At 38.6% G+C, this 22,184-nt stretch overlaps 1 protein-coding gene and 2 non-coding genes across 10 annotated transcripts in view; 2 read left to right on the top strand and 1 right to left on the bottom strand.

The window, feature by feature from the left end:
• Positions 1-2,849: 2,849 nt before the first annotated feature.
• The window catches only part of LOC120797440 (meiosis 1 associated protein), a 40,168-nt gene continuing 20,833 nt past the window's right edge, over positions 2,850-22,184 (bottom strand). For all 8 annotated transcript variants that reach the window (XM_040141117.1, XM_040141120.1, XM_040141116.1 and 5 more), the window contains 8 exons: positions 9,479-9,634; positions 8,931-9,090; positions 7,388-7,529; positions 6,719-6,782; positions 6,459-6,601; positions 5,335-5,450; positions 4,797-4,878; positions 2,850-3,460 (listed from right to left, as the gene is read on the bottom strand). In XM_040141117.1, the coding sequence (XP_039997051.1) occupies positions 3,245-3,460; positions 4,797-4,878; positions 5,335-5,450; positions 6,459-6,601; positions 6,719-6,782; positions 7,388-7,529; positions 8,931-9,090; positions 9,479-9,634 (1,079 nt within the window). In that variant the 3' untranslated portion in view covers positions 2,850-3,244. The remainder of the gene's footprint in view (positions 3,461-4,796; positions 4,879-5,334; positions 5,451-6,458; positions 6,602-6,718; positions 6,783-7,387; positions 7,530-8,930; positions 9,091-9,478; positions 9,635-22,184) is intronic.
• On the top strand, positions 20,505-20,576 carry trnaa-ugc. The gene has a single exon. It is a non-coding gene; the product is annotated as a tRNA-Ala (tRNA).
• Positions 20,670-20,741, top strand: trnaa-ugc. The gene has a single exon. It is a non-coding gene; the product is annotated as a tRNA-Ala (tRNA).

Raw genomic sequence — 22,184 nt, 5'->3', positions numbered from 1 at the left:
ACTGTTAAGCAAAGTAGCACACTGCATTAAAAACATGACAAGGATATTAATCACATGGAGATGGACACCTGCTGACACTAATGCCATTTCTAAAGTCAGGAAGGGCACACCAGAGAATAGGTGCTGGTCATAGCAATGACATATTGAAGAGAAGATGATTAAGCGCCAATCACTTTATTACTGGCCTTTTGACCACACTTGGGCTTTCTCAAATTTGCCTCGAGATGCAATTTCTACCATTTTGCAAGCAAAAAACACAAGTTCCATATATCATTTGGCAATGTATAAAGATGACGTTTCACTGTGGAGAAGCTGCACTGTATGTGTCAATGCAGGACTGGACTATACCCTCCTGTTATCGGCCTTATAGAATATGATATTCATCATTTCTTCAATTATCAGAATTGTTATTTTGTCTGATACTATGTTGGCTAATTGACATTGTGATGTTTAGTCAACATTGGGTTTTGGTCATCATACCTCACAACTAGAATGTCGTTATTCTATGTCAAGATAGTTATGGAATGAGACGTTTAGAAGTGTGGGGTTCTTAACAACACAATTTAAAACCAACAACATATTATCATCAGCTGTCATCAGTATTATACGTCAAATTCACATTGGCAGTAAACGTTGACACTGAATTTTGGTCACCCGATGTCCCTACCTACATTCATATACTGGGGTTAGTGTATATAAATATAAATATAAATATATATATATATATATACATATATATATATACATATATATATATATATACACACACACACATATATATATATATATATATATACACATATATATACACACACACACACACACACACACATATATATATATATATATATATACATATATATATATACATATACATATATGTGTATGTATGTATGTATATATATATATACATACATATATGTGTATGTATGTATGTAGAACTTACAAGATCCTGAAATCAAACAACAGCTGAAATATAACCAACTTATATGAATTTACAGAGGGAACAAATGACATAAATTCATGTTATTTTCCTTTGTACAGTAAACGGTAGTTTCAACAGTAAATTAGATTAAACAGTCAACACACACAACATGAAAGCTGAACAGGAACATGAGTGAGTCGACACTGAGGTAAGATTGTTTGTCATGAAAACATCAATGAACAAAGAACTTTCCTAGAAAGGAACGGCTCTAGATCAAAAAGTTGCCAAAACCTAAAAAATCTCCTTAGTAATGCAATACTCTGTCAGATTCAACTCCCAATGAATTTGCAAACAAAAACAATCACACTTTTGTTACTGTATGTCATATTCCATCAGTCTCTTAAAGTTGTGACATTTAATGAGGAGTGTGTCTGATAGCGTTCAGGTCAAACAGAGGAACTTTGGCTTCGACCTTTTTGGGGATAGAAGCTGCTGTTGTTCCATCTGAACAAATTTATGAATTTCAAACACGTTGACTCAACTTGAGCTCGTGAGGATTAAAAAGAAAGTACTGAGTGAGGGAGAAAGGGGAAAGGACAGAGAGAGAGAAGTGGGTAAAATGTCAGTGGGTAGTTTTGGATGTCCAGTTGAATTTTCTTCAGAGACAAAAGCATCCTTGTGGTTGTAATTCGTGAATGCGGAAGTCTTGTAACTTGTAACAACGTCATGAAGTCATTTGCCACTGGGTAGTCCCTAATGTTATATGGTTCAACAAGGGGGTGGAATGGCGGGAGACTGATTAAGCCCATGTGTAAGTGTGTGTGGATGACGAAGCTCCTTGACGAGGAATAAATTAGTAATAGTGACGATGTATGTGTTCAATGACTAATATCTACGTAAGAGCATGAATCAATGACTATATGTGTGTAAATGTTGTGCAGAATTCAACCAATGATGCCACTGCATGAACTGGAATTGACCCTTCCACGCACACAGAAAGGCACGCGCGCACACACACACAATGGAAATTTCTTTCTTCATTGCAAAGTTTTCGTGTTCCTTATTTTACAGAAAATACTGGACGTTTTTTTTTTTTTGTTATCAGTTTTATTTTGTCTCTGTTTCTTCCATCCACCCCCATCTCGCTGCCTTTCAACCCCCAGAGTGAGAACTTGCTGTGGGGGTGAAGGAGAGCAGAGAGGCCCCTCTGTCCGCTGCTTTATTCTCTGTCTCATTAAAACAGTGAAGCTGTGTTCCGACTGGGACTTAAGGGCAAAATGGAATAGGAATGTGCATATATGTGTGTTTGCTTATATGTCATTATAGTATTATAGCTTCAGTATGTGTGCTTTATTATGCCTCAGTTGTATTTTTGGAACTGGTTTCTTTCTGTTTTGAGTTTTTGTGTTATACTGTGTGTGTTAATGTGCATTGTGACATGCAGACAATGCCTTTTATACATCCATCAGCTTTTAATCTCCCTCTGATCTCCCACACCAACCACCTTTTGTCTTTTGTTCTTTCTTATTACTTTCCGTTCCTTCCCTATTTTTTGACACTTCCAGGCTTCCATTGTCTCGCTGTTTCCCTTCTTTTCATCTTTTCGCCTGCCTTTTCATTATGGTGTGTGATTTTTAAGTTTTGCTGCCTCAGCAATCTAAAGATGGCTGTGAGTTGAAACGCACACACGCACACATTTTCACACACACACAGACTTGTTCAATTCACATCGAGCCAAAGATGGCAGAGAGTGGAAACTTTCCTTTCTAGCGCGTGCACACTCGCGCCCACGCACACACACTCGCACACTCGCACATACACACACACACACACACACACACACACACACACACACACACACACACACACACACACACACACACACACACACACACACACACAAAATTTAAGGCTGAATTTAAGGGTTGTTCAATTCACATCTAGCTAATGTTGTTTGTGTGGTGAGAATAAATAGAGATGAAAAGAAGTTGTAACCACCCGGAGTGCAGCACAAAATAAGTGTGTATTCACAGTCTGTTCACAGCATTTGACTGTGTTTGTGTTGTGTACATTTATGTGCAAATTAGAGTGTGTCTTTAAAGGCTTTGTGAGGTGCCTGATTACTCACAAACTTTACAATGGAGAAAGATTAGCTAAGTGTGTGTGTGTGTGTGTGTGTGTGAGTGCGCGTGTGTTAAATGACTTGTTAAGAATGTACTTCAATGCCTCCTTCTCTTTCTCTCTCTCTCTCTCTCTTGCCTCTGTCAGTGTATTGCTCTCTTGGTCCACTTTCTTCCACTCAGCCTCCAGTTGTTCTTACTACATTACCACGGAGTCATGATCGTCTTCTTCCTGTTGTGTAGGAGCCGGGGCCCGGCGGCATCCACTGCTGCTGCTGAGGAGCATCAGAGCCGGACGGGAGGCCTTAGCAGGAGGGGGTCCAAGGGAGGAGGAGTGGTAGGAGGAGGAGGGCATCGGAGCCACAGTGGCCCTCACCTTGCTGTTTGTTCCCAGTTGGCGACCTGGGTTTTGTGGCTGAATGGAGACAACACACACCCTTCACGTTTCAAAATCAAGCCTATTTATAAGTTTTGAAAATACTTTTTAAATTCTATTTAGAATGAAATTAAACAATAAAATAAATGGGAGGAATCTGACCTTTTGTTCTATTTGATTCATAGAGAGACAAGAAAAGAAAGAGTGATATAAAAGAGAGGAGGAGGAGGAGACTCTGAAGGAGGTGGAATGAAAGAGAGATAAGGAATTACAGAAGAAAAGAAAAGAGGAGAAAGACAGACATAGAGTGTTTGTATAAGCAAATCCAAACATGAAGCTAAGGGTTCCCATAGTGGATAAAAAGAGTGTACCAAAGAACAGAACGAAACAAGAGCAGAGCAGAAGAACTTTTTCTCTGTGTTTTACCGCCGTAGTTAACTATTTGCATGTCAGCAGCCTTATCAACCCAGATGAGTCATACTGCCAACAGCAATAAATTCTCAGGTCACAGTAGCTTTCAGTTGATGTTAACGAAATACCATGGACGGAGGAAAGGTTAAGATCTTTCAAAGTAAGATATCGACCATGTGTAAAAAAATTGACCCTTACTGATTATTCATATGAGATCACTGTAAGTTATAAAACATTTTAAGATCTTTGACTAAACAGTAGCTATAGGATTAAAATACTCACTGGCATATTTCAATGGTTGAACTGTTAAAGACTTCTGGAGAGAAACCATTCTTATATTAGGAATGTTAGTAATGCATTATGTAACAAGTACAACTAAGTCTAAACCTCTGGGATGAGTCCTTTGTGGTGCATATACTATACTATACTATACTATACTACACTATACTATACTATATATGAGGATCAGAAAGTGCCACAGTACTCACGTCTTCTAAATTTATCAGTGTTTATGACTCATTATGAAAAATAAAGAATAAAATAAAAGAATGATTCATACCATTATCTGTTTCAGTTTACAAAGACTCAGTTTGTGTTTGACTCAATGAGACAATCATCTTCCTGCAATAACACTTTAGTTATGAACCCATATGAAACCAAGTTTTAAAATAAAAAAATAAACTTTAATATAAAGAACAAGTTTGTGCTTTTGTGTGTAGTTACAGTAAGCATTAAACTGCATCTAGAGATGTCTGCCATCTAGTGAGCAAGGAAGTGAGAAGTGAGGATGAAATTGCATTAGTAAAGTACACACTCCCTGTAGACAAACCTCAAAGAGGTTTATAAAAATATTCTTCCGGCTTTCAGCTGTCACATTGGTCTTGACTCATGAAATAATCATTGTGCTCATATACGTGAGCAGCACGTCATGACCTTTATACTGTCGTAAAGCTACATTGTTTACCTGCCGAGGAGGTCTGCTGGCTGTGGTTTTAGGGCCCTCTGGTGGTTTAGGATGGTCTCTGAGGACAGAAGCTGGCTGGAGCCTGGAATCAGTCATTATCATCATCATCATCGTCGTCGTCGTCGTCGTCATCGTCATCACCACCATCACCATCATTGTTGTCATCATCCTCATTATCATCATCGCTATCATGTCCTTATAATTACCGTCTTCATCAATTCTATCTATAATCTTACATTATCACAACTATCATATTCTCATCCTCATCCTCTGTTACATAACCACTATCAATATTACACCACAGCCTTTATCGTAATCATCTTGCTCTGCTAAGTCATTATCATCACTCATTCAGTTGCAATGTCATCATCCTCGTTTTCAACGCCTTCTCTTACATCGACCTCTACATCCATGAATGTAGTCCACTGTTCGAACTTAATTGTAAGGGGTACCCAGATTTCTTTGCATCACTATTTCATCCAGGCTTACGTTATCATCATCCTCCTCCTCACTGACCTCAAGCCCAGTGCGTGCTGACCTGTATGGGTATCGCGGCTGTGAGAGCAGGCCTCTGCTCCGGAGGTGCTGGTAGAGGTTACTGCTCAGAGAGAGAGGGTTGAACACAAACTCCTCGTCCAGCTGAGTGAGACAACCCTGATGGAGACAGAAAACACACAGTCATCAACCGAACCAGCACCTTTTTAATGTCTAGACTGCTGTCTGTGGGCTTTGAATACGTGTGTATCTGTTGACACTTTGTTAACATTCAAATAAGCCATCTGAGCGGTATACAATATGAAGCAATGTAGATAAGCATATCCTGTCCAAAATATGCATGATATATAATAGCATCTTGACAGCCGTCTCATCTAAAATTAAGCTAAAACTTAAGAGTAATTCATTTTTTTAGAAAAAACAAATGCTACTAATATTTAGCAAAAAAATCTATAGTTTCATTGCAACATAAAAGGTGATGAAATTAATCAAGCAGTGTGACCATCTTTGCATCTCTGCTTTGGCGTGAGTGGCTGATCATGGGCATTATAGTCATGTGATATATGCAATAATAAATAATAAACAGTAATATAGACTTGTAGTGATTTGATACTGTAACAATTAGTGTTGTCTAATAAAATATGCAGTTTTATTGGTTATCTCACACCCCTTGTGCACATTTGTATAAGTGTGCTTGTATTTGAATTTGTCATCATAACTCTATATATACTGTATCTATATCTATAAATATCCATATACAGTATATCACTAGACGAGTGCTGATTTTTTTTCTTTAATTGGTTCAAATTTGATTCATGATGAGCTGGTCTACATCACATCCATAAACCGGACACTACTTCACTGACACGCCTTCTTTACCTAAGCACCTCTAAAACCTGTCAACCTGTTGGATTTTTCTTCAGTTTCCTCTTGCAGTACTGTTTTTGGCAATGATACATTTACTACAGAAGAAGGGAGAATCACCTGACTGGTGAGCTCAGTAGACAGATAAAGAATTAAACAGGTAATATACGTAGTTTTGGATCAGCCTTATATTCAGTTCCTGGTATAACTGCACACATAGGTGATTAAAATTGATCTGTTTCTGCTTTAGAGTTCTGGATGCCTCGTCTGTACTTTGTTTATAACGCACAAAGGTCACCTAACCTGTATAGCCTCCATGGCGTCAGGTGCAGCGTCCTGAGTTGAGACAGGCAGTGAGCAGGGCAGCAGCAACTCTCTGGAGACCACGGGCTTCAGAAGGAAGGAGAGAGACGGGGACGGCTGGAGGACATAATAAGAATACACACCTGTGTTGTGCACAAACACACAAACATACACAGGGCATATGAGTGTGCGCACACAATCACACACAATCACAACACACACACACACACACACATATATTTATATATATATATATGGACCTGAGCTACCAGCTGTGGCCCTCTGGACAGGCTCCACTTGCAGAAGAAGGAACAACTCACGACTCTGAAAGAGGGAAAAATAAATCTCACATAAATGTCATTCATTTGTACGGGAGAGAGGAATACCGGGGATGTTTAGAAGTGCAAAAAGTAACTCAAGAGTCAATCAGAGAGAGAGGAGAATGAAGAGTGTGATGCAAATTATTATTTTTTCATACCTGATTTATACCTAACTTGTAGCAAAAAACTGATGCAAAGTTGTTTGATTATTATTTTTGATTATAGCGTAAATGTTTTTACAATAAAGTACTTGATTTGATGTATCAATTTTACTCTTAACAGAAAAATGACCAATACTAATCCTAGTAGCTTTTTTGTTAAATGGTAAAGAAAAAAACTGGATTCATTATAACACACACGCAGATTCACAGAATGAAAAACCTACCCGAGAATTATCAAAAGACACCAAGATGTTATTATGCGCAGCTGGAGCAGCAACAGTCTGCTCTAAACTAACATAGTGATATGAATCTTTCAGGAGCTGATGCAGAAGTTTTGATGTGGTCAGTTGTTGTTTCAAAAGTTATTTTGAAAAATAAAATGTTAAAAATGTTTAAATTGAAAGGACAATTGCCACAAGGTGAAAGAACAGTGAACACATTCACTTACCTTAAGTGTGTGGCAGAGAGCGTGGAACAAGTTGTGGTTTGTCTCCATTTCATCCCAGTCCAGCTGCCAGCAGGAGGTGGGGCGGATCACCAATGGAAGGCCGTACAACACACTCTCACACACCCCGTTTGCACGCAAAACCCTGTAACACACGCACACACACAATCTTGGTTAGCAAGCAGACCAAATAATGAAGGACAGCTGTGTCTACAATGTAACCACTTCCTTCTTCTTTAAGGTCACAAAATATTTTTCAGCAGAACACTTTTAGTATGAAAACACGTAACAGAGAAACCAAGAATGATATCAACCCTGCTGAGACGGATTTGTTAACAGTGTGACCGTCCTTCAGCTTCATTGAAATATCACTGCTGTAAATCATGATCATCAGTATGGAAATCACACAGACACAGACACAGACACAGACACTCACGCACACACAAAAACATACAGAGCACAGTAGCTTTTTGCACGACCCGAATCGAAAACAAACACTCACAGTCACACACAGGCACAAAAAAAACCCCTACAGTGTCAAGTATAATGTAAGTATAACATATGAATGATGACACATGAAAATGCATTCACAAACTATTACATGAACACAAATGAAAAGATTTGATCATATTAATTTGCTATGTATGCTAACTATGTTTTCATGCGCTAATAAAATTATAGATGCACATCTGCTTAGCATTTTACCTTGAGTGCACCCATGGAATAAGTCTTACCCTGGTTGTGATCTATTTGAGTTTACACAGAACCCGAGAAACCTGGTTATTCCGATTTCTGATCACGTGTGTGCATGCGTGTGTTGATTCCTCAGCATCTCAACTTCTAATGTCAAATGTCACGGAGCTATTTTTCTGCTCAGCTCTAGTCGTTTTGAGTGTTTTTCAGCATCACACGCAGATGACTCCAGTGGAACAAAGCAGACTCTGACATGATGACAGAGTTTCATCTAAGAAATATTTCACTACTCCCTGCTATCAGAATGGCGCCATTCATAGACAGACAGGGTTTTAGTGAACACAAACTACATTACATGGAGCATATACACATGATCATCCACACACATATCCTCCCTCCCTCCAACAATCTAAACAACAAGGAATGATGGATGTGACTGGAAAAACTGTGAAGGCAGACATCTAATTTTCAAATTGGGGATTATTTTTGAGAAACATATGCACGACTATTTAACAAAGATCCATTCTTCAAAAAACATAAAATAAAGACCAACTAGAGGTATGGTTACATTACAATTTCATTTTACATTTTAAAATATGCAAAGGGTGTGAAAAAGAATTAATATTCATTTTCAAATATATAATTTACATGTTATTTACTAAGCAACACATTTCCTGGCCTTTTAGTAGTCTGTGGCTTTGAATAAAGTTTAAAAAAAAAATAATTACAACACTAGTATTGTATTAGGCATTAAACACATTAAACTTTAGTATACCATCATATGAGCGTCAATGAAAATAATACAAGTTGGGTTTCTGGATATAGTAAGAAGCCACACAACCTGCTGTCTTACTTGATTACTTTCAGTCTCTGTGGCGGTGGGCTCTGATTGGCTGAGCCCTTAGTGACAGCCAGGAAGTCCCGGACGCTCTCAGTCCTCACTCCCAGGTTGGGGGGCAGGGGGATGAGTGCAGGGCTTATCAGACGCTCCTGCATGTCACACTTCACACACACTACACAGGGGACAAATGTCATATGTATAACAAATGATATACAGCATTATACATAAAAGACTTCTTTATTTTCTTAATTAGACTTCTTAATTTTTATCATTATTATGTTTTTCCTGCCTTTGGGACCAGTTTTTATATTCTCTGTAACATGTAAAAAAAACACCACTGGTTATATTAAAACTGTATAAGTAAACTGTATGTTCTTACAGCATGAGGCTCAAAACGTCCACTCCAGTTATGGTATGCTGTGTGCAAGTGGGTATGTAACTGTGTAGATTGGTCCATGCTTGTACTAGTTTTGTCATTAGCTGAGATTAAATTTATCCATGGTGCTGATAAACTAGTGAATACAAGAGTGTCTGCATGTGTGTGTAGTTCAGTATCTAACCTGGAGTGGGACTGTCCATGGGGCTTGGCAGCAGGAGGTGGAGGTGCTCTCTGTCTTCTCCCTGCTCTTGAAGCCATGCCTTCAACACCGTTTCCATGGCGAACACACTGTTTTCCACCGGCTGCAGGTCGACCTCTGTCCCCAACATCAGACACTCTACAGACAGACACGTGGAGGTATAAATATTTGGATATAGGTAGACAAGACTGATTTAGACTGGGACTCTGGAAGAATTTGATAAGTGTCAGTTAAAAAGAAGGACACATCTGGTAAAAATGAACTTTTCAACAATTTTCCTCTTTGACCACTAGATGGAAGCATCATTCAATAAATTAAATAGACAGTATGGTCTCAGTGACGGAAGACCTGTTGACATCTGAAGGTTTCAGTGTCTCTGGATCATCAAAAAACCTTATTAAGCTTGTCTGGTTGAGAGGGTTTGACAGTGATTTCCTGAAGGGAAAAAGCAGGACTGCATTTTGGATGTGATGCCCATTTTCTTTCCGGAAGACACAAGATGCACGGAGGAATTAGCCTGACCATTGCTCTGCTTGGGTTTATTTTAGTAATATAATGTCATTCTCTTTGTATGTTCTCTCACTTTCTGTGCCGATGCTTTATCCCAGAAGACAGAATGAACTGACCCTGCTCTCCTCTCTTTTCCCACTGATTTTCACTTATCATTACAGAACAGAAAACAAGGCCCTATGGACCTGCCCCACCCTCCTCCCCATTCTTCTCTGTTATCATCCCCAAGTGTCCATTTATTATTGTAGACGAGACACAAACCTTAAAGAATGCCCCTCTTCTCATTTCCCTCTATCTGGTGTGTAATAGTTAACGATCCATCAGGAGATAACTAATGGGACTAAAGAGGGTTTTTGACAGAGAGCGGGAAGAAAGAAGAAAGAGCAGAAAAGATGGAGGGAGAGTAGGCAAAGAATTGAAACTCTCCCAGCCAAGGACTTTTAGGGAGAAAACGAGAAACTTTAAATTCTTAGAATAAAACATGTCATTGCTCCTTTTCATCTGTCAGAGGCAGCTACAGTACAGAAGCTATTTTTGGCCAAAGTTTCAAAAAGTGCTTCATCTAGAAATAAGTACTTCATCTGAGGGGAAAGAATTATGTTTGCTACGTTCTTGCTGATGGACGTTTGTGGTCTGATCCCTGCTGGGTGAAGGCAAGAAGGATGAAGGTTGAGGGAGAAAGAGAGAAGATTAAGAGGATAACAAAGCATGTACTAATGGCACTTTTGCTTTACAAGTGCTCCTTTTATGTGTCAAAAAAAGCATACAGTAAAGTCAAGATGCTTTGCTTTTAATTCTGACATGTGCCACATTGCTCCTGCTCTTACAGTAATAAGGATTAAAGAACTAGTGGAAATTCTTTGATACTTGGGAGCAGCACTATAATAAGACCTGTGTACTTCTGTATACCAGCATCAGCATTACTATGATCCTTACAGTGTGACTCAGGAGAAAGAGTATAAAAGGAAAAACTAAAGAAGGCGGTACAAGGAAGAGGAGGGAGAAGCCTGGATCATTTCATATTACCCCATTAATAATTACAGAGAGAATGACAGAAAAGTGAAGGCAGAGGAAGAGGACATCACAAAGACGTGTGCTCCTGCCTTTATGGAAATGATAATGGAGAGATAAGAGATAAATCCTTGAGATGGACAAAGATGGAGGAAAAAGGTTGAGGAAAATCAATTGCCATCCCCTCAAATAAGGTCTGTCTGGGAATAGGAATGGAGAGAGCAGGAGACAGAGTGAGTGAGAGAGGGAGAGAAGAGAGAATTATGGAAGTTGGTGTGTACAGAAAAGGGAAGAAAGTATATATGACAAAAAAGAGCAAGACCAGGAGAGAAAGAGTGGAAGAGAGTGGATGATAAGATGAGACAGAAGAAGAAATAGATGGGAGTGATGGATGAAGGGCGATGGAACACAGTGTCAGAAATGCCTGTAATCAGACGATGGAGTATGTATCTGTGTGTGTTTATATGTATGTATAAGAGAGATAAAGGAAAGAAAAGGAAAGCGAGAGAGCTTCTCACAGCAGTATAAATAACTCAAGACAGTCCATCTTGTGTGAGTGTGTCGTAATTCTTTCCACAGAGGAATACGTTACCAACTGAGGGGGATAAGCAAGAGTAGTTGACCCCGATGTGTGTGTTGAATGAGACAGTAAGGCACTGAAGTAATGATGCTGTCTGTGTCTCTCCAAAAGGCTTATCTGCATTCATGAAGAACTTGTTTACCCTGCTAAATCCTCCTTCAGATGTCTCTCCCTCTCAATCCTTGCTGAGTTCATTAAGTGTGTGTTTAGTGTACGTATGCAAGATTAGGAAAAAGAAAAAAGAAAAAAATCAATAATGCATTATCATTCTTCCCTCCCAACTCTATCTCTCCATGCCTCTTGCTTTTTCTGTTTCCTTTCTCTCTGCTCGGTGTGAAAGATTAAGAATCTATTAAATTATGAGCCAGACCAAGTGACTCATCCTTCTGGTCTACAAGTCTAACTGTGCTCCTGAATCTCATTAGCATGTCCTCTGTGTGTAAGTGAATACATGAGAAGATATAGTGTGACACACGTGCTGAGGTTAGGATGCACGGTCACAGTTGAATCTCATTAAGTGTGTGTTAAATTTTCAATCACACACACGCTGGTGGTAGGTTCAAACATGAGGATCATGGGTTAAATATTTCGATGAATGTGCATGGGGGTGTGTGAGTGACTATTCAGCTATTGCTGGCTATTAATTCACAGTCCTTGTAAATTGTCATCATACGAGGAGGGTCATGAAATTAGATTATTCAGATCTCACACACTACTATACACACCCTGAAATAAAAGCTGTAAACATTTAAGATGCTAGACACAAGATGTTCCTCTGTCACTCAGTTTAAGAGACAGTTATGACGATTACTATAACCAGTACTATATTAACTCCAAAATTTTCAAATGGGATGTTTTATTTTGTTTATTTTATTTTGGGGAGTAAAACCTTGAACTGTCAAAGCCACCGTCATATGCTCTTCAGTTTTAATATAAGAGAATCTATGAATCAAAACGAAAACGCACTTGTGGCATTTAGGGCTCAAAACTAGACTTCTATGACTGCTCCACTGTGCCTTTTCGGTTACACCCTTTCTAACCACAAGGTCGCCCAACTGCCTTTACTGTGTAGCCTCTACACCGCATCTGTTGCAACAATTAAGACAGTTCAGATTTTGACTGCAGGAACTGAGTTCCTGTTGCTGACTCATCACATCCCTGGAAACAACAATTATGTAAAGCATAGCTGATAATGCCTTGGCTGCTTACTTTTACATTAGCATCTCTCATCTGCCTCCACCTATGTATTGATCTGAAATCTTTTCCCATTCATGACTCATTTATGTTTCTAGATGTTGATGCACACCTTAACAACACCCATATCAATATTTTGCTTTACTTGACACCTTATTGCTGCTGCTGAATCTTTGGCACATTTGAGATTTGCCAAAGGGTAGACATTTTTGTGATTCACCTCCATACAGACACAAATAACCTTGAAAAACTATTTGATTAGATGAAAATGTAATGACTTCACTTTTGCTATACTTTCGCTGGAGACATCTGTTCTTTTTGTGAAATGAATGACTGTAATGATTGCTTTTCAGAGAAGGTTGGGTTAGTAAACACCTCTGTCAAGGGGGTAGGAGTTTTGCTTTTTGTTTAAAATTCAAGCTACTCTTGGATATGAAAAATACAAAACAAAAACATAAATATGAATTCAAAAGAGACAATGTGTAAGCACAACAGGCTGTGCCCTGTGCCCTGCACTGCACAATCTGTTCTATTGTATGCCTTGTTGCTCTCAGTGAGGAGTACAATTGCTGGTCTTTTCGTTACGTCAATCTGCAGAAAACCATTTTGCATATGACACCATCGAATTAATGTAAGGCCATTTGCTGTTCCCCTTTTAAAAATGCACCTGAATCAAAGTAACCTTACCATAAAAATACATCTGCATAATACATTTGCATTCAAATTAATATGAATGCTATATGTTTAATTGTAATACTTGAAAACTTTAAGTTTTTGGAAAAATGAGGGGGAAATACAAGGGGGAAAACAACTTAATTGGCTGTGGCTTCCTACAAGACATCAGGTGATCTCTGTGAGTTTCTGTCTCTCTGACCAGATACACATCATTTTGCTTTGCAAGGTGGTTACTGGGAAAGTATAATTAAATGCAAATTACACCGGAGAGGTATAAATTCCTTGATTTCTGTAACTCAGGCTCTAGGGATTGTATTCCCCACAGTCTCTTTCTCTAAATGCCCATCTCTCCGCTATTTCTTTTTATGATCCTCCACTCTCTCTGTCCCACCCTGGCCCACGCCCAGTAATGGTTCTTTTCACTCTGTGCATTAGGAAGAGTGCATCATCCTCATGACCATCGACCAATGTAACATTAGCTTGTGTGGGGAAATCAGTGACATGGTGAGCTAATGCACTACTACAAGAGGAAGCAGAGCACTAGACTAAAAGTCTGTTTTCACCCATTCATTTAGATATGGATCAGCCTTACCAGATACAGATAATGGACACTGTGCTCTGTATTGGTGGGAACCTCATGAAAGCTTCTGACCATTACATTGTCTGATTCTAGAAAGATCTTGCTAATGGAGAACTCCTTTCAAATTCTTCCATCAAAACATTAATAGTTTGGAATTCTATGTTCTGTTTTAATTAATTCTTTTGGCTTCACGAGTTGTTTAGGATGAAAAGTTAAGATTACTTGATCCAGTTTAAGCTCATTTGAAAGCCTATTTATCTATTTCCAAGAATATTATTTTTTTCATGTAAATTATAGCATTTTACTGATAACATAACATTTCTATTGAGGTCAGAAGACAGATAGCTTGGGTCTTATTTCTATAGGTTTGGCCCTCAATTTTACTTATGACAATAGCATTGTACTGACCAAGTTATTGCTTTTAGCTATTGTTTTATCATTAAAAATAAGTTTTAATTAATTGATAACCCATATTCCCAAATTTCAGCAATTAACTTGTTGCTACAAAAATAATGCCCCAGTTGAAATAAACCGGAATTATCCTTTAACATCCAGGTAAATTAATTATAACGTAATGAAACCACTCTTAGTTTGCCAAGTGACTCTGCTTATTAACACAAATAAAAAATATTGCTAAACCGCACCAATGTGTCAATTTAATATGAGGATGATGCAATAGTGTGATATCAATGTAATTCATCCCCCTGACACAAACTTCAAACTTCACAAAGTGCACATTAACATGAAGGAAGCAGTGATGAGTGTCAGTCTGTGGAATTTCCCTTTAACATCCATATTTCACTTACAGAGCAATACTGACAGCACAAACTCTGTCCATGTCCGTCAGTGTGTCTGTGTGAGCACTAATGATGAATAGCTCATTGATGTAGTTTTAGACTGTGACAAATAGGACATTGATCATCTGGTCTGAAACACAGGCACTCGACACACCAGCGCCAGTGTGACCTAAGTGCCTTGCAGTCACTTCTGCTAGAGCCATGTGGTCATAGAGACAATTAAAGCAGACAGACACTTGAAAAGGACTAGAGGACGAGGGGGCAATAAAAGCAGTGTTATCTGGCTGTCATCACTGAGGAGGAGGAACAAAAGAAGACAAAAAAAGAGATACGCTGACAAATATCTGGGAGGTCAAAAAGGGGACATCCTTTTATGACAGCTCATAAGGCGTGTTTGAGTCTGTACATGTGCAAAGTGCACATGTAGCTGCAAAATGATAAAATGTTGGATAATAAATTGCAATTGACTTATAACATCCCTCCATGTTCCTGCTTTTAATTTGTGCTGCTAATGAGATGTTTCCTGTAGCGCCCCCCCCAAATCCTTCCTGACACCAAACTACTATCAAAAAATTATGTAAACCTGGGATGCTAGGGAAGATGAGCTGTAGCCATGTTAATGTAAATAAATCATGTTATAATGAGCACAGCCAGCAGATAGAGAGCAAAGTGACAGCAGGAGATCAACTGCTTGGTTTCAAGCAGAATGTGGAAATAGGAGAGGGGTAGATGGAGGAGAAGGACAGAGACTCAGAGAGGATGGCAGCTGGGTGACTTCTTTGAAGCTCTTGAAAAAGACAAGTGGACAGAGGATGAGAAGAGCTCTGCAGACTGAATTCATAGAGGCCCAAAAGAGAGAAGAGGGTTACAGAGGATGAAAGGAAACCAATAAAGGTGGTAAAGAAAAAGACAGAAATCTACTTTTTTAGAAAGTATACTTTTTTGAGGACGTAACAATGAAAACAGTTAATCACAGTTGCAATTACAGCTCTGAAAAATCTACTTTCAAGGAATCAACAAACGTTCACTCTCATAGTGACTCCAATAAACTTTTGGGGGGTGTTTAATGTTATGAAACGTCCACAAACGAAAAATACCATGAGCTTGTGTGACAAGACAGAAAGATTTTAGGTGGCAGAGCAGCCTTATAAAAGAGGGTGTAGAGAAAGATGAGAGCAGGGATGAGATCGGCTTGAAAGCCAAGATGAGAGAGAACACAAGATATAAACTAACCTTAGGCAAATGAAACAGAAATTAAAAATTGGGAGGATGAGTTAAATTACTGTGTTGTACTTATAGAACAATCTTAGCAGGCTGTATCTTCTTGCAGTAAAAGCACTGAAATAAAACACATTTAGCATATTTTTATATTGAGTTAAGATATACCGGTGAGTGTTTTAAAATGCTAATATATTTAATCACATATAGGAAAACGATTTATTTTGCCAATCTTGAAAAGATGTTCAGAGGTAAGGGTCAGCTACAGAACAGAAACCATGGAGGAACTGGTCAGGTTAGATGGTCTTGCTCAACAGCACTTCAACATGGCAGATATTACAAGGGTTTGATTCTCCTATTTGATCTCTGGGCGTTCCTACAATCTGTACTGTCAGAGGACAAGACAAAAGCAATCATTTACTTTGCCTTCAATTTTCCATCACAACATTCTCACAATACATCTGACTTTCAGATCTCGTAATACAATTTTGTCGTGGTAGTAATACAACGCCCAGTCTTTTCTCTTTGGAGAGTGAGGTGATGAAGGCAGAAGAGGGATATGATTGACGGAGCAAGATAGCGGCAGACAAAGGCAGGTACACAGAGAATGGAGGGGAGAGAGTGTACACTCACTGGGTGTTTAATAGCTGTGAACCACTCTGAGGAACCCTTTTCTTAGTTTTCTTTCACTTCTTTCTCTGTTCACCCCTTTGCGCTTCCTTTTACTAACCATCTGTTGTTCTAAACACCTTACAAAGAAAAAAAGCAAGTGGGAGGAATCACTGAAGATTTAAGACATTTGTTTTCTCGTTAAACAGTAAAGTGGAAACGATTAAAAGATTTATACGGAGATAGACAGACTAAACAAGATGTTGGGAGGGGTTAAATTAAGGAAATTAATAACCTGATGTGAGAACAACCAGCAATTTCTCAGTGTGGGACTAATAGGTTCCATATCCTGGTGTGAAGAGTGATGCCAGTCTCCATCTGTATGATCACCTGCTGCTCTGCTAACGTCACACAGAGGTGTGAACAGCCTGACCTTGGCACCACGTGTGTGGGTGGCAAGATGAAAAACATGCAATGCTGATTTTCATGCGCCTACATTGTAAATCATGTTAAACCATATGTCTCGACAAATAAATAAAACAGCGACATAGAAAACAAACTTTTTCTTACTGTCCTCAACAATGCTACCCATGTTAAGGCCAAATTATCTAAGTGTGTATGCAGGGTTCCTCCTCTCTGTGTGAACGTTTTGAAGCAGCTGTGTGTCGGGTGTGCGCTCTTGTGTCAGCAGGTCTGGGTGGATTCTCCTCCTGACAACCTCTGTGCACTTTTACAAACCACACACTAAACTAAACTAGCTGACTGTGATGGAAAATTAACTGGATGGCAGAGACAGAGAAAGAGACTGAGAGGGAGAGAGCGACCCTGGGTTGAGGGACCAGAAGTATGTGGTTGTAATTGCAGCTAGGAACTAAAAGTCTGGCGGATGGTGGAAAATAGTTTTTACACAGAACCAATTACACAAAAATGTAGGAATGTTGTTTATTAACATCCTATGGGAGTTAACAGTGGAGTTAGTTGCACAAGACTGATACACTGAGCAGATCACAAATACCATCGATAACATCCTCTTATTACTTCCAGGGTAATACGAGAGTGTTTCCCTGTTGAGTTCCAGTGGAAGAATAGTAACAAAAAGAGATTGTTTAATCCCAAAAGACAGTAACTTTGGAAGATATTTGTCTAACTGACAGCTGAAGCCTCGTTAACTGCAGATAAAGAGCGACAGTTTAAGGGTAAAAACTCCAATTGGCCTTTCTATGAGGGAGCATGTGCTGGACTATTTCCAAACATTTTCATGAAATCTTTTACTTGCTAGCAAAAATGTGTTGTTTTGGACAAGTTAGAGGAATTTTGTCATTGGGGGAAATGCTATTTGGGGCCCAGTGTGTGTGGGTGTATGAATCCTTTTTTAAGGCTGAGCATATTAAGGCTTTATTCTCATTTGGGGTCAGGTTGCAGGGACACTATCTTTCACCATCCGGATGACCACAGTTAATACACCCTTTTTCAAGCATTTGCTCTGTCAAAAATATTTTTGGAAAAGCTCCAAGTTTTCTGCTCTGTAAGTCTAAACTCCTTGTGGAGAGGAGGGCAACTGAGCAGAGAAGTTACCTCTGGGGACTGATGAAGTTTTACATTATTATTGTAATGTAATATGAAGAATAAGGTTCATTGTGAACCCTCAGGATGAAGACTTGGTTTACCCTTTTATAATTCTTGACTGTAAAACAGTGGATTATAATCCTCCTCTCAAGGGGCACAAATTTTCAGAGTCATTATTCTTGTGACTAAAAATGGTTTTTGAAATGTATGCTGATCCAAGTGCAACTGTGTGGGGGGTGGGAATGGCTTAAGTGTTCTAAAGGAGGCAAATAAGGGAGAAGGAAGACACTTCTAAACAAAAATAGCTTTACGTATTCAAGGTGGCAGTCACACAGATGAAAAGGCACACAGTACATGCTGCAGGCAGTGTAACAGTTAATATGATTACGGAACACCCACAATCTTGGCAACAAGTAGATATTCAATTGTGACCTGATCTAGAGTGTAAAGACTGAAAACAGGCTCCCTTCAGAGTATACAGTATGTATTGTTTAGTCATGTTTACCGCATGCATTTTCATCCTCGAAACATTAACACGCTGATCCGCCACAACCCTGTTTTAGGCTGCTAAACATAACTTAATTCCATGCGTAAAGTGCATGTTTTAAATATTTTGGCTACATAAACACTCTAAACTCTGATACAAATTTCCTTGCAGTGTACCTCTCACAGTTACAGACTGCTACGGAAGTAGCATTTTATTGAATGGAGCCCACTTTTAATCTAATCAGACCCACTTCTTGAAAAATCAAAAGTGGTTAAGGCTGAGGAGTACAATAAATCTAGGTTAATACCTCATAAATCTATGGTAATACAAAAGAGATACAGTGAGAACAAGATAAAAGCACAGAGGAAATGGGACACGAGGGAGGAGAGAGAGAGAGTTGGAGACAAAAAACATAGCGGCGAGATTCTTTTCTTTCTCCTAAAGACAGACAGGAAAAGAGGAAAAGGGAGGTGTAGGAGGTGAAAGTAATCAAGGAGCTTGAGAGAGAAGGAAAGGGGAGAAAGTCCTCTCATCACTCGGTTATGCTTTGATGGAGCACGAGAGATCTTGTGAAGTTGGGTATGATTAAAAGAAAAGTGAAAATTATATGCCCCACCCCCAAATACACACAAACAGAGAGAAAGATCCTGGTGAGTCACTCGTTTATGCCATATTTGTTCTCAGGCACATGACACACACAAGAGCTTACAAATGTTCATAAGCAAACAAAAATAAATAAGCAACAACCTGCAAAAACAGACACATGCCAACTGAATTACATATCACTGAATCACTGATGGGGTGCCGCTTTAAAGAACTGTTTGTCCAAGATGAGTCTGCTTTTAGACTGCTTCGGCCTATAGCTCAGAGGTCACATGGAGAAAAAAAAAAAAATCTTTGTGAACAATTGTTTGTTTTGAATAATGTTACATTACGAAGCAAATATATGTATTCATAATATTCTTATTATAGCTTTTATGGAATTACAATAATTTTGAACAACTGTAACATCCCACAATACAGATAAGGCTGTGGCAAACAGTGAGGGTGAAACTATTCTTGTATGATTTTCTAAAACCATAATAATTGCACTAGTAATTATATTAAAATTGCAATATTAAATTGAATCATAGACAACACTGATGCTAGCATTAACATTTAGATGACCTCTCCATAAATCGAAACAAATCGTATTTGAATTATGAAATAAGAATTGTTTATTAATTTATTAGCAACTCAATTTCTAATTACCATTTTAGTGAGAATTAATACTGCTCCCAGATAGGAATTAAAGTGATAAAATGTTTGACTTTGATTTTTTGCCAGTCCTGGGGAAAGATGAGTAAGTTTTGTTTTTAAGTTTAAATTACATTAGCTATACCATATATACTATACTGACGTAATTCAATAAAATGTTCTCAAAAGTAAAATACAAACAGGTGTGAGCCTGTTGCATGTGCACAGTCACATTCTGAATATATTACATTTTGGGTTTTGAAAATGGAGTAGAGGTCAGGAAGCATACAACATAAATAGAATGCCTGCACAAATCTATGCATCAGATGTAGTGCATATCTGCTTTATTTCTTTTCAAAATCTACCTTTAAATGTTAAACTATTGGAAATCAGGTTGGATTATTAAAGGTTTTGAAAAGAACATTTCTCTAATGCTATTGTAGTTTGCATAGTCTGAAAGAAACCAGGATCTTTAGGTATTTAATCACAGAGGTGAGACAGCCATCTGCTAGTTTAAAGTGGAAACATGTTAAACTACAGATAGAGGGGATGTAGCTCAGTGGTAGAGCGCATGCTTTGCATGTATGAGGTCCTGGGATCAATCCCCAGCATCTCCACCTCTTCTCTTAGTAATCGTGCTCGTGATGTTCTTGGATGACGAATTAAAAGCAAATGTACACGATACGCACCAGAATATCTCCACATCGAGAGGGGATGTAGCTCAGTGGTAGAGCGCATGCTTTGCATGTATGAGGTCCTGGGATCAATCCCCAGCATCTCCAACTTCAGTCATAACTGTTAACATTTTTTGGCTGCGGATAATAAATTAAGTTTGTGTCAAAGATGCACAATAAGACTGTGGTTCAGTGGTAACGTGTAAGGGGTCCTGGCTTCAGCACGACCGTCCTTTGCTGACAGTAGCATTGCTATGAACCTCTTGGAGGAGCACACCATCTGCTTGTGTTGGTGCGTGTGTGAGGAAATAATGTTTACCTCAAAGCTCAGAGCTAAACTAGAGAAGCAATAAAGGAGGTTATTGATTTGAGAGAAATGAGTGGATGGATGAAGGAGAGATCAATGAGGGGATAATACACAACCTCCACAAGCAATCTCAAAAACAGTTCTGTGGACGGTTTTTAAACAGAAAAAAGACTGTCACTTGAAAGCTGGATTTAGGGGCTAAATATATGTGGATGGAATGGCTGTGTTGTCACTTTGAGAGGGATTTGCAAACAAAGACTAAAACTATTTGAATGAGTATTTGTCAAAATAAGATGATACTGAAAAAGATTTTGGCAGCCATTTGGAAGGGATTTTTGAGAAGCATGCCTCACATGGATTTTCATTACATAGCACCTTATTATAAGGCAATTCTAACAAGACAGAAAAATACACACTTATTTGCATACAGATTTAAATACTATGTAGAAAACCGATGAAAATGAACAAATATACACAGTAGCAAAGAATGCAACGTCACATACTGTACTGAACAAACGCAGATTACTTGTGTCATTTACCAACGTTTGTGGATCAGGTATGTAGAAAATATACTTTTTCAGAACAAAACGCAGATGAAGCTTTGTCATCTAACACCCAACATTGTACATACTTTTTATTTAAATAGCTACGTTTAAAGGTGATAAAAGATAAAAACACATAGTAAGCAGAAAGCTGTAGTTTTTAGAGAGACAAACATACTATATTGCATTTATAGGTAACACACAGGTAGCAACATTGCCTGATGTGTGATAAACTCCGTCAGGGAGGTTTCAATTCAAAAGTGTCGAGTGGAGGTGAAGGGAGAGTGTTACTATCAGCGGATGTGTGTTATGATTCATAATTTTTTCTCTCTCCTCTTTTGAAGCACACCGTGTCTCATTGCTGCCAGCAGGGAGGCGATTAGTTTGGTTGAGCAGTGACCACAGACAGATGCGCCAAAAAGGCACATCTGGCCAATTGTTGCCTAAGTAGGTGTGGCTTTGGGAAATTACAAAAATTGTACGTTGAAAAAAAAATAGTATCTATCTTCTGAGAGAGGCTTGTGCCACTTAATCTCTTGGTCATAATCTCTAAAAAATTATTGCGCAGCATTAATGACAGGTGCATAAGATGAAAGACTCTTTACTTGAAAAGGAAACCAAAGAATCCCTCACACTGTCCAAAATTTGAACTCACATTATGAAGACAACTTTTAAACCCTCAGACTTGAATCAGGCAAAATT

The sequence above is a fragment of the Xiphias gladius genome, chromosome 12, assembly GCF_016859285.1.
Source record: "Xiphias gladius isolate SHS-SW01 ecotype Sanya breed wild chromosome 12, ASM1685928v1, whole genome shotgun sequence".
NCBI classification, from domain to species: domain Eukaryota; kingdom Metazoa; phylum Chordata; class Actinopteri; order Istiophoriformes; family Xiphiidae; genus Xiphias; species Xiphias gladius.
The sequence above is the reverse complement of the archived record's forward strand: the minus strand, read 5'-3'. Positions and strand labels throughout refer to the sequence as shown.